Source organism: Embiotoca jacksoni, unplaced genomic scaffold, assembly GCF_022577435.1.
Source record: "Embiotoca jacksoni isolate LCO1_2020_lvr unplaced genomic scaffold, fEmbJac1.0.p SCAF_4, whole genome shotgun sequence".
In the NCBI taxonomy this organism is placed as follows: Eukaryota; Metazoa; Chordata; class Actinopteri; family Embiotocidae; genus Embiotoca; species Embiotoca jacksoni.
This window is the reverse complement of record NW_027185392.1, coordinates 12,231,265-12,243,317: the sequence shown is the minus strand read 5'-3', so window position 1 is coordinate 12,243,317 and position 12,053 is coordinate 12,231,265. Positions and strand designations below refer to the sequence as shown.

At 40.5% G+C, this 12,053-nt stretch overlaps 1 protein-coding gene across 1 annotated transcript; it reads left to right on the top strand.

Moving 5' to 3' along the window:
* Positions 1–1,120: 1,120 nt before the first annotated feature.
* LOC138209628 (PRELI domain-containing protein 1, mitochondrial-like) lies at positions 1,121–11,802 on the top strand. The gene is made up of 6 exons (XM_069168322.1): positions 1,121–1,298; positions 2,353–2,559; positions 2,902–3,127; positions 4,746–4,859; positions 5,653–5,731; positions 10,153–11,802. The coding sequence occupies exons 2-6, from the start codon at positions 2,468–2,470 to the stop codon at positions 10,272–10,274; spliced, it is 633 nt and encodes a 210-aa protein (XP_069024423.1). The 5' UTR covers positions 1,121–1,298; positions 2,353–2,467; the 3' UTR covers positions 10,275–11,802.
* Positions 11,803–12,053: the final 251 nt, after the last annotated feature.

Sequence of the window (12,053 nt, the reverse complement as noted above, 5' to 3'; positions counted from 1 at the left end):
GAGCTTCAATGTTATGAGTAGCAGGCCTTTTAAAGGGGCCCTGTCAATTTCTTATGCCAGTCCCGGTTAGGCTACTCTACTCCACAGCCAATGACAGCAGTTGCATTTCTTTTGTGGCTTTGAAGGAGCTTTGTCCAAAAAGAAAAAGGAACCGTGATCATGCACTGGTCATCTTATTCCACAGCACTCGTCACTTTACATTCATCATTCCAAACTGTATTTATTTATATTTATATATATTTTTTATTTTATTTGTTTTTGTGTATATAGTCTGTGTGTATGTTTTATTCATTGATTTTATTTTGTTATTTTTTTCTCAAATAATATATATTTTTTTATCTACCTTATTTCCTATCTCATAAGTATTTGTAAATTTTTTCATATTGTGTGCACTTTTTATTTTATTTTTTTGTCTTCTCTATGCTGCTGTGACGAGTAAATTCCCCCACTGTGGGATTAATAAAGTCAAATCTAATCTAATCTAACAAAAAAAAAGTCTGAGTGGATACTTCCTAATGTCATATCCATAGCATTGAGGTGATTTCTGCTTGAATTTGGAGAATACACATTGCTAGAGGACATGGGCTTTGAACTTGCGGAAAGGACTGGTAGATTATCTAGTTGCATTATAGGATGAGGAGGAACCAGTTTCTTACCCCATACAGGACTCACCAGATGGACCCCCCCACCCCCAACTTTATGGCCCCATCACTAAATGACGTTTACTTTTTGTCCTCAATCTTGCTGACGGCAGCACCTGTTTTAATGTAAAATCCATTTAAAAAGCCAGTAGAATATATTCATCTGTGTTGTTGCTCCACGTTTATCTGGGATTACATGTATGCACTCACTGACATTGTTACGCATGCAGTTCATGTTTATTACGCAATCTAGCGCCTGCGCCGTCGTACAGTCCGCCTTCGTCTGCGCAGAGCAGTCGACTTTGCGGGTCTCTATTTTTTTGTAGTTCCTGGTCCAAACACCATTCCAATGGGCGGCGCTAAAGTACCATAAAGTGGTCTGTCATCCACCATTTAAATCAAGAAGAAGAAGAAGAATTGCTTACCGGAAGGTGTCTTGTTCAGTAGGTGGCGGTAATGCACCTTTCGCTGGATGCCATCCGCCCCAAAAAAAACTTAGAAGAAGAAGAAGAAGGTGTCTGTTGTGAAACAGTCCGACTACGATCACTCGTTTTCTCTCTTGTCCGTCACACGGAGCGTAATGGATGTAATTAACTAACGTTGGTACATTTGTGGACTTCAATCACGAATATTTGTGAGCCGGCATCTTATTAGCAGGTAAGAAATCACGTGTTTCCTGATCGCCTTTGGGACGTCGGTTCCTGTCCACTCAGTGTTTAGGCCAGCTGAACTTTATTAACCCGGGTTATCATCAAGGTAACCTACCTGTCAAATACTCAACCCGTCCTGAAATATGAGCATACCGGTTGTTGCTCAGGCTCCCTCTCACTGTTTTAATGGAAACCAGTTGAATTATGTAAATGAGTTGAGTCTTGTCGAACATGGTCTAACACGTGTGCACGTATGGTGTAAGTACCCACTTACTATTGACCTGATGTTGGTTGTGTTTTACGGGGTCTGCTGTGCAGAATAAGCATCATCAGGATTACACGTGGCTTTAAGGATCTTTACATGTTAGTGTAATTTAGCAGTGAAGATATTTCAGCAATCCCAGGAAATATCCTTTCAAATCCCCAAATCTTCCTTTTCATTTAAGAAAACCCCATGAACATTTTAGGAGCACTTACACTCTGCAGTAAAACATACTTTTTCAAAGCTCTGTTTTATGCACACACAGTGAATTACAATCAACTTTGCGCGTTTGATTCTGATATTCATGAACATATTTGCACACAGTGGTGAGTTTTGCCGTAAAAGAAAAAAAATATAAAGGCATACCAAATTCAAAATAAAGAAACGTTAACATGCAAACTTTCTCGAAAATCAGATGAGGGACTTTTAATGGATAAAATATCAGTTGTTTCTGATACCCAACAAATGAATTACCAACGGAAGTAATTTCAATCCATAAATCACATAAAAAAAATACAGTATTTCTGTAACTCACTTCGGCTTACTAATATGCAATGTTGCCTATAGTGGCTTAATATCTATAAATGGTAAGGCAGAGTCTCTGACTGCTTATTTATATAATCAAATATGAAGCAAGTAAGCAAATTTATATTACAACATGTACATGTTAATGCACGAAGAATTTACTGTGTACGGCTTGTAAGTGTTTACAGTATGTAATGTATGTAGTGCCCTCAAGAAGTATTCAGAAGCAATTTGCTTTTTTGCTTCTTACTGATAATTATCTTCACTTTTGCAGAACTGTGTCAGACTTTGGATGGAGTCAGCACCCAAGCTTTCATCGTTTTGTGTACTAGTCACATTAAGGGACCTCAGGGTTCGAGATTCAGGTCATCAGCCTCACCGACAGAAGGATGGTGAAGTATTTCTGTAACAGCACAGACATCAGGAGTACATGGGACTCTGTTGTCTCTGCTTTCTGGCAAAGGTACCCAAACCCGTTCAGGTATTTAAACATTTTTATTGTCAACATTATAATCAAAAGTGCTTTTTTTTTTTTCTTTTCTTTTCTTTTAAACACATTTGATGGGTGTCAAAGTCCACACATCCTTAACGATACTTTAGGCCATTTTTTTTTTTAGGCTTGTTAGCAGCGTAGCTCCATAAATGTGAAGTCTGTCAGTTGTTCAGACCAACATTTTGCTCCTGCCTGAAAGCTCAACAAGTCACCGAACAAGTCGTGAAATTTCAAGGCTTAATCTAGGACCCATGTTTAAACTCAAGTTGAAAAGTAATCCCAAACAGTGAGCATGTCGCTGACGAGGCTGCGTGTTTGTGTGTCAACCAGCACCCATGTTCTCACCGAGGACGTCGTCTACCGAGAGGTCACCGCGGACCACCAGCTCCTCTCCAGACGCCTCCTGATGAAGACCAATCGGTTGCCTCGCTGGGCGGAGAGCATCTTCCCCGCCGGCATGTCTCGCTCCGTGTACATCATCGAGGACTCCATCGTGGACCCTGTTAACAGGAAGTTGACCACCTACACCTGGAACCTAAACCACACAACCCTCATGGTGAGATGTCTCATTCTCTGTTTTGTTTTTTTTTCAGGTTTTTTTTTTTGGAACAATTTCAGTGACATTGTTTGACATGTAGCCTTGTTTCCTATCCAGTGTCTTTGAAGGTTGTTTATTTATCTAGAGCTCATTTCCTACCACACTTAACACTGATATAAGTTTCCAAATCCGTGCACACACAAAGACATTTTGTACATTTCAAAATTAATAATTTTGAGGTCAAAACAGGCCACCTGAGATTTTTATAGCTCTGAGGAGAATTTTTTTATTTACTTATTTTTTCTTTGGTGGGTGTGAGTTGGTTGCGTGGAACAGGTTACATGCAAATCTCTGAAGGGCCTTCAGATACCTCTGTTCATCCTCTCGGTGGATAGCACTGATTGGCTCTAACCATCTCACTCTTAACCAATGAAGGCAACAAGTAGGCCTACTAGGTATTCAGAGGCAGAGTAGGGCGGGTCTTCACAGAATGTGTGGAGTAGCTTGTAGGCCGCTGCTTAAACATAAACACAACACATATCTCCCTAAAACTCTCAAATGATCTTAAGTTAAATGCAACCACATTCTGCTCAGAGTCACCAGTCAACACAGTCACTCTTTTGAGCGAAACACCCATGGACCATCCCAGATCCGATTAATCCCATCCTAGGCACGCTGATAAGCACTTAGTAAGTTTGTATCTATATATTATCTATATTTCAACAATATAATGTAGACTGGCTTTACAAATTTGCTTTGAAGTAGTTTGTGACCTTTTAATTAATCCAGGGTTTTTAAAGGCAAGCTCATGTTTAACTTGGCTCTTTGGAAGATGCAAATATACTTGAAAAGCAAAACAAATATACATGTAAAGTGAATACCTGTAGCAATTGTATCACATGTTGAGCATGCCCTGAACCCTTTGAGTTTTGCAGCTTTTCTGTGTACGCCTCACCTGTTTGCATCCCTGAGTTCATCTTAGCTTAACACTGTATGCTGTGCTGACAGACTGAACTCTGCGCCGTCACTGCATTCAGGTGTAGCTGGTAAAGAGAAGGAAATATTCATTCAGTCAGCTTGATCTTCAAAGGAGCCGAGCGTTTGAACGCATGTAATAACCTCCCGGGAAAGAAGGACCTTGACATGGCTTGTACATTATGCAGCTTTAAGGTGTGCTAACACTCTGAATGCAATATGCTGCAAACCACAGCCAGATGGATTTATGATGCTCAAGTTTTTAATCCCCTGCGATATGAAACATAATGCAGTCAAACTAACAAAAGTAGCCCCGAAGAGTGTGACGGGATACAGAAACAGAACTTCCACAGCTGTTGCAGCCTTTAAAATAGGAAGTAAGTTTTAAATCTTTAATCAAATTGTGACCCTAAATTTTTTTTTGCCAAAACATTTAGTAAAATTCCAAATGACTCTTATTCTGAGTAAAATACTTAATACCTGATACAATACTTACTGCTCGAGCCATTTATTGAAATTAGATCAATCGCAGAAACATTCATTCTCGACACGAGAGGTAACAGTTACTTGAAATCTCCGAGTTTTGAATGCCAAAATACGACATTTACAATAGACAGTACTTTAACGGGACCTGCCGTCACGCTTTCTCTCCCCCAATCAGTCGGTTGAAGAGCGATGTGTTTTCCAAGACTCGGTGGAGCAGCCAGCAACCACGCAATTGAAACGGCAGGCGTGGATCTCCTCAAGCATTTATGGCTTCTCCAAACCCATCCAGGTACATATAGCCTCTGTACTGAGTGTAAAATACACTAGATCGATGTGAATTTTTTTTTATGTCAAACTTATTTCTCATTTAAATTAGTAAGTGTCTTAAATCAGATGTCAATGACTCAGCGTAGGGTTGTGACAGCAGTAGGAGAACAGTGTCACACCGACGAGGGTGGATCTCACCCGGAACAACGCAATCATAGCTCCCTACCGTCCCTATTTGCCAGATTGTGCTCCCCGTGACTTCTTTCTGCCCCCTGCTGTGAGGTTGGTGGGGACGTTTCAAAAGCATGTGTAACTCAAGTGCTGATGTTGTTCAAGCGCGGTAACTTGACATACTTACTCGGGAAGGTTATAGCCGCTTCGTGCACGTCACTGTGCTTGTGCGCAACAGGAGCAGTATTAGTACTTTTTGATTGCCCCTCTCACTCAATTAATTAGAACCGCTGATTTTTTTTTTCTAACCCCTGACTGTAGAATTACCTGCTTCAGTTCAAGGGGATACATTTATTTGTACTAATATTAATTTGAAGCCTTTAGTTAGATTTGTAGGGCCGAGGGCGGTAGAGGAGCAGTAGTCTCTGCGAATGCCAAAATACAGAAGTCGGAGATTTGAGGGGAGAAATCAGTGCCAGAAATATGTCAGTCTGAAGTTGTTATCATTAGATAAGGAAGATGCCATGCATGCATAGATATCCCCAGAGACCAGCAGAGAGAAGACAGTGTTGTTTGTGAGACCCCCCCCCCCCTCCCCCCCCCCCATGTACAGTACAGCCATTTCCTGTTCTGTCTTTTCCCAGGAGTTTGGATTGGCCCGCCTCAAGAGCAACCAGGTGAAGGCCATGAAGGGGCTGGAATATGCGCTGTTCAACCTACAGGGTATGTCCACTGTACATTTCACTGCACGTGTGTTCCAGCTGAACCAGGAGAAAAGTGGAAGTAGAAGGAAACATGTTATTTTTTAACTGATGCCATGTATGGAGCAGAGAACACTCACAAAGCTGAGCCTTCTTTCCTCAAAACAGGACTGTGACACATCAGACACTTTCACTCATTTGTGGCTTAATTCACATTACATATTGTTGTACTATTTTGATACATGGCCAAATATTTTTAATACATTCTTATGTATTTTCTTTAATCCCATTGAACTGAGGCTCACCCTCGTCATTCAGAGCTTAACTTACTCCTCGCATGTTTTGTTTAGAAACAGGTTCACTTAAGCACCTAAAGTAGCCCAAAGGTCCTTGTTGTAGCTCAGAGACACCATGTGACTTCACAGGGATATGAAACCATGACAACTACAGCGACAAACCGCTTCTGAATTTAGGCTCAGACCAAAACATTTTAGGAATACAGTGTTACACAAACAAAATATTACCGAGCAGGACATATTAAAAGGCAATTGTCTGTCCCCTGAGAGATGACGTGAACAAAAACAACAATAATTTGATATCATGAATGAGTAAACTTCAGGCTAATTAAATGTGCTGTCTGTAAATATTTGGGTTTTCACTAACAAGTACTGGCAGCTGCAGAAAATCAGATCAGCAGATGTTTATTTTTTTTTTTTATTATGAACTCATAGTTTTCTTGATTTAGATATAACTAAGAAAATAGTAAAAAAAAAAAAAAAAATTTGTTTTGTCTGATCAAAAGTCCAAAATGAAAAGATATTTCATAAAAATACAACAAAAACTTTAAAATATATTTTGGGAAGCTATACTAAGTCATTTCTTTTTAAATGACTTTAAATGCCTTTTCTTTTTTTTCTTTTTTTAAATATAGCTCTAATCCCAGCCCTTGATTTGGCATGCTCAAAGCATTTACACTTAAACAGACTCCGAAAGTCACATATCAATAATTACAGACAGTTTTGGCTCACTTAAATTTGATAAACTTCATTTAAAAAGAAAATAAAATAAAAAATTCAAACATTAATGTGTGACAAGTGAAATTTGTGAATGTAAATCACGGTAAGCCATAGATAGATAGACGGAAATAAAGTTGGCACACTGTTTGGCCGACGGCCCGGACGAGTGAGGTCTGTGTTATGGTACAAACTACGTGTTGTGCTGATGCAGCGTCCTGTTGTCTGAAAGGGCGTTTCTCCCATTGTTGTGATTTTGTCCCATTGCCACGTTGTCGACGGCACTGCAGGAATTGGCATCAGGCTGAGCGTTGTGGTAAGTGTGTTAAGAGTTGGGCATCCATTTGCCATCCCAGGCCTCAACCAGGGTTGTCACATGATGCCATACATGAGCCCACACAGTAGACAATGTAGCTGAGGTAGTGACTCTCTCCCTGTTTGTCATATCTGTCAGTGTTTCAAATATTATTTGAGTATTAATATAGAAGTAGATGAAGTGTGTGTTTAGTTGAGTCTAATGGCGTTCTTATATGAGAATACATTAAAGCCCTGTCATGAGATTTTTATCAGAGGAAACTACACCAGCACTTTTTCTATTTTTACAAATATTTCCAATTTCCAGCTAAAAAACAAAACAAAACGAATCATGTAGCATTTCTGCTACTAGCTGGAGGATGGGAAATTACTGATTGTGATTTAAAGCCCCTACATTCATCTACATGAATTGTAGTTAAAAAAAAATTTTTTTACCCTAATAGGAAGGTTTCCTTTTCATATTATATTGATTAGTGTTTTCGTAAAATTAAGATTTGTACATGTTGGTACCAGGATGCTACATCAACATTAGTATACAGTTAAAACACTATTCTTTACTGTTACTGTATAGAGATGAAAAAAAAGTTCAACATTAGATTTACATTTAAACAAGTCGTTCTAAAGTAAAGGCAAACTCCTGTGACTAAAAATAGCATCACTTACTACATGTTGCCATTGTATGGCAGTAGAGTCAATGATGAGTGATGCAGAACAGAGAAGACTTCCGGTGATGTTGAAGTTGATGTTTGATTGTTTTATACAGTTTGTTTTTCTGTGATTAGACATATTGAGGGAGAGCGATGGTTCGAGTTAAAGAGAGAGCAGTGTGACATGTGGGAGGGATTTAAGAAAAGCTTTGATTGTATGCAGTAGGTGTGCGTGCCTCTACTGTGAGCTCATTTGCTCCACACGTTCATGCTTTTTGTTTTCTGCCATACACCAAAGCTCAACTGACACAATGCTCGTCTCGGAGACCCGCTTACATTATTTTGAACAGTTAACTGTGCAACTTTCCTTTGATGTCTTGCTGTGAACAAACATTTAATTAGCATCTCTTCTATCAGCAACTGCTTGAAAAGCCCCGAGTAAAGGCTGATGCAAAACTTTGAAATACCCCAATCAGCATAACATTGGACCCACTGACGGGTAATGCGAATAACCCTGATTACCTCGTTACCATGGCACCTGTCAAGGGTTGGGATCTATCAGGCGGCAAGGGAACAGCCAGTTCTTGATGTCGATGTGTTGAAGCAGGAAAAAATGGGCTAGGGTGAGGATCTGAGTGACTTTAATAAGCCTCAAACTGTGACGTGTAGATGACTGTGTCAGAGCATCTCCAAAACGGCAGGTCTTCTGGGGTGTTCTCGATATGCAATAGGTCGTACATACCGAGAGTGGTCCAAGGAGGGACAACTTGTGAACCGGTGACAGGATCATGGGCGTTCAAAGGGCACTTAAACATGGGTAGCAAAGGCTGGTCCGCGTGCTGCGATCCCACAGAAGAGCTGCTGTAGCACAGAATACTGAAAACCTTAATTCCGACTGATAGGAAAGTGTCCGAAAAACCCAGAGTGCCCATGTTGACCCCTGTCCACCGTCGAAAACGTCTACAATGGGTATGTGAGCGTCAGAACTGGACCATGGAGCAATGGAAGAAGGGGAATCACCGTTTCGTTACGTTGACATCACATCATAGTGTCGTTTACCTTCGAAAGAGATGGCAGCAGGATGCTCTGAGGCAAAAAGGAAGTGACGCTCTGGCCAATGTTATGCTGGGAAACCTCAGGTCCTCTCACTCATGTAAATGTTACCTGTCCATGATGGCAGGACCCAATTTTAAGAGGATAGTACTCCCTGCCACCCTTGTGACAAAAGTTGTTTAGGAATGATTTAAGGAACAGGACCAAGAGTTCAAGATGTTGACTTGGCCTCCAAATTCCCCAGATCTTAAGCCGTTTTCACATCCGTGGGATCTGCTAGAAAACAAGTCTGATCCACGGCGGCCCCACTTCACAACTTCCAGGACTTAAAGGATCTGCTACTAACTCCTTCAGAAGTCTTGTGGAGTCCATGCCTCGGCGGGTCAGAGCTCTTTGTGTGGCACGAGGGAGACCAACACAATATTAGGCTGGTTATTAGGTTATCATTTTGTGGCTGATCGGGGTAAATTCAATTAAGTTTTTGGAGAAGCTTGTATCTGCTTTCTAGAATTATACTGCACTTGACCGAAATATGTTTGTCTCCTTTCTGCCTCGCTCACAATGCAGGGAACTCCTTCTGCTGTATTGTGACTCTGGTTGTTGCTCACTTTATATCGAGGGTTCACCGTCGGGGCAGACACAAATAGACTCTGCCGCCCACGGCTCTGAATCCAGTGTGAGGCAGTTCATAACAGCAGACAAGTGAGGGTGTGGTCGCATACAGACTTTTCAGAAACTTCCATAATCATCTAGATTATGCCACGTTTCCGTCTTGCAGGCCCGAGTCGGTTTTATGGAGGATTCCAGTCTTGATAAGTCGCCGTTCGTTCCTGTCGCTTTTAACATTAACAGTCAGATTGAAGCAAAAGCTGCTGAAGCACGAGGTTGGAAACACCGAGGGAAACTGCTTTTTTGTTCACATGGATTACAGTCACTGTGATAAAATATCATCTTCTGTAGTAAATAAAATTAAAACCAATTTGACATTTTGACGTTGTTAGAAGGATGCTTCTCCTGTCAGGTCTGGAATTAAAAATCATTCTTCTCTTTGCAGTGCAATCAGGGCAAAAGAGGTTAAAAAAAAAAAAAAAGCATCTGTCTTCCTCTGTATATTTCTGACTTTCTTGCCTGCCAGCAGCATTGATGAATGTCTCGGCAAGACGCAAAGACAAGTTCCAGCATAGCGTCGTGTCGTCTGTGCTAGTAAAAAATAGGCTGCAGAAATCGCACTCTAATAAGAAACTCTTAACAAGAGAGCTGGCAGCGAGCAGCCCACACTATCCTGCTTGTGAACAACAGAAAGGCCTCACTTTCCACAGCTTGAGGAAGCCATCAGTGTTATCTATTCCATGTCTGAAAAGGGATTTGGAGAAAAATAACCTGCTCATTCTGTCCCTCCTGTCTCGGGTCTACAGGAGAGACGCGCCAGCGGCTGCTCAGGCACACGGTGAAGGACGCGTCCGAGAAGGCCAAAGAGGCAGCCAAAAGCTTGGCTTCAGCTGCTGTTGCCCCGAAGAAACCACAGCAGTACGTCTGACAGGACAGCGTGCGAAAGACTGCACAGGTGCATGAACTCGGCACAACACCTTCTGATCGTTTCGATCACTTGATTGCTGTTCACGTGGTCTTTTAATACTGCAGTCGGAGTTTTTCTGTGGTACGAACCAGCCCCTGTTGAATTACCTCTGTTCTCTACTGTCGGTTGGACGTTTGCTTCTTCCTGTCTGCACTTAGCTGCCTGTATCCTTCTTTGTTTCTCAGCTTTTCATTAAATCTCAGATCTTGAGCCTTCGTATATGACCTACTGCCTTCAGACCAGCAGCACCTTTTTACTGTTCTATTAATGTCAGCTATAAATGCTGTGTCGAGGCCACTTATTTAATATTTCAAATCTACTGTAGAAGACTATTGAGTAACAGGACACTATATTTATTGATCAGCATATCTTTTCATTATTTATTTACTGCATATTGTGAAAATTCTTTCGGGATTTTACGAGTTCAAGTATCATGTTATTGTTCACACTAGACCAAGTCATAATATTGGGACTGTGTTTTGATTTCACTAACGTGTGTAGGGTTCAGGGGGATCTTTTGGCAGAAATGGAATATAATATTCATAATTATGTTTTTGTTGATGACCTGAAACTATGAATCTTTATAGTTGTGTTACCTTACAATGAGCCCTACATGGGGAGCAGGTCCTCTTCCGGGAGCGCACCTTATTGCACCGTCATTTTTCTACAGCGGTCCAGAAGGGACAAATCAAATACTTTTTCTTTTAAACACTTTTGTGAGTTTCGTATGCGCTTGGAAGGGTAAAAGTAAGGTGAGGAGCATTCAGTTGGCTGCAATCTGAAACCTCACCACTAGATGCCACTAAATCCTGCACACTGCTCCTTCAAGTACATAAGAACAGGATGATAATGTAAATGGTTTAATGTGCATGCAGGAGAAATGTAAACCGTAAAACGTAATCTAGATTTATCTCTCCATGTGTTGATGGTGTCAGAGCTCAATGTATCCTGTAATATAGCACACACAATTAGAAAGTGTGCTGCCAGCCAGCCTGTGAGGATTGCATTGATAATCACAATACCAAAGTGACTTCAATTCAAAGAGTCAGAATGAGCAACGTTTTCACTTCTTTGAGCTCAGATTCCCTTTGTAATGAAATTAGCCTTTAACTGTATGACTGTGTGCATTAGTGAAAATAGACAATTTCAATTTGCTTGTTGATGTGAAGATGATATTAGCCTAAACATTTAAATGATTGCATTCCCTTAAAGATAGACATGACAGGATGGGTTTTTTCGTTTGTTTTTTGTTTGTTTGCTGCAACACTTGAATTATAGTTGAAAAATAATTAATGTGATGTATTTTTTATCAATTGTTTAGGAACAAGAATTCATATAACTGGTTTCATGCAGATTTATTTTCACCAGGTAGTGAGAGGTCTAGAAATATTCAAATCTTTTTGAATTTGAGCTGAAGATGTATGTATTCAGCTCTTCATTATGGTTGTTAAACTGAGCTTTAATAAACCAGAATATGTTATTGATTTAATTTTGCCTCTGATGTCGTCAGTTAACGTCTTGCTGCTCTCACAATAACAAAATATGAAGTCTGACATTTCAAAATGTGTTAATATTCCAGAGAAGAGTTTCACAGCTGCAGAAACCAGACAGGAAGCCCGGCTTCATTTCAAAGTCTTCATCTGCATGTCCCTACTGCTCTGCTCAGTTAAAGACTGTCACGGTTGTTCTTTACTACTTCCCCTTGTGGGATTAATAAAGTAACTATCTATCTATCTTATC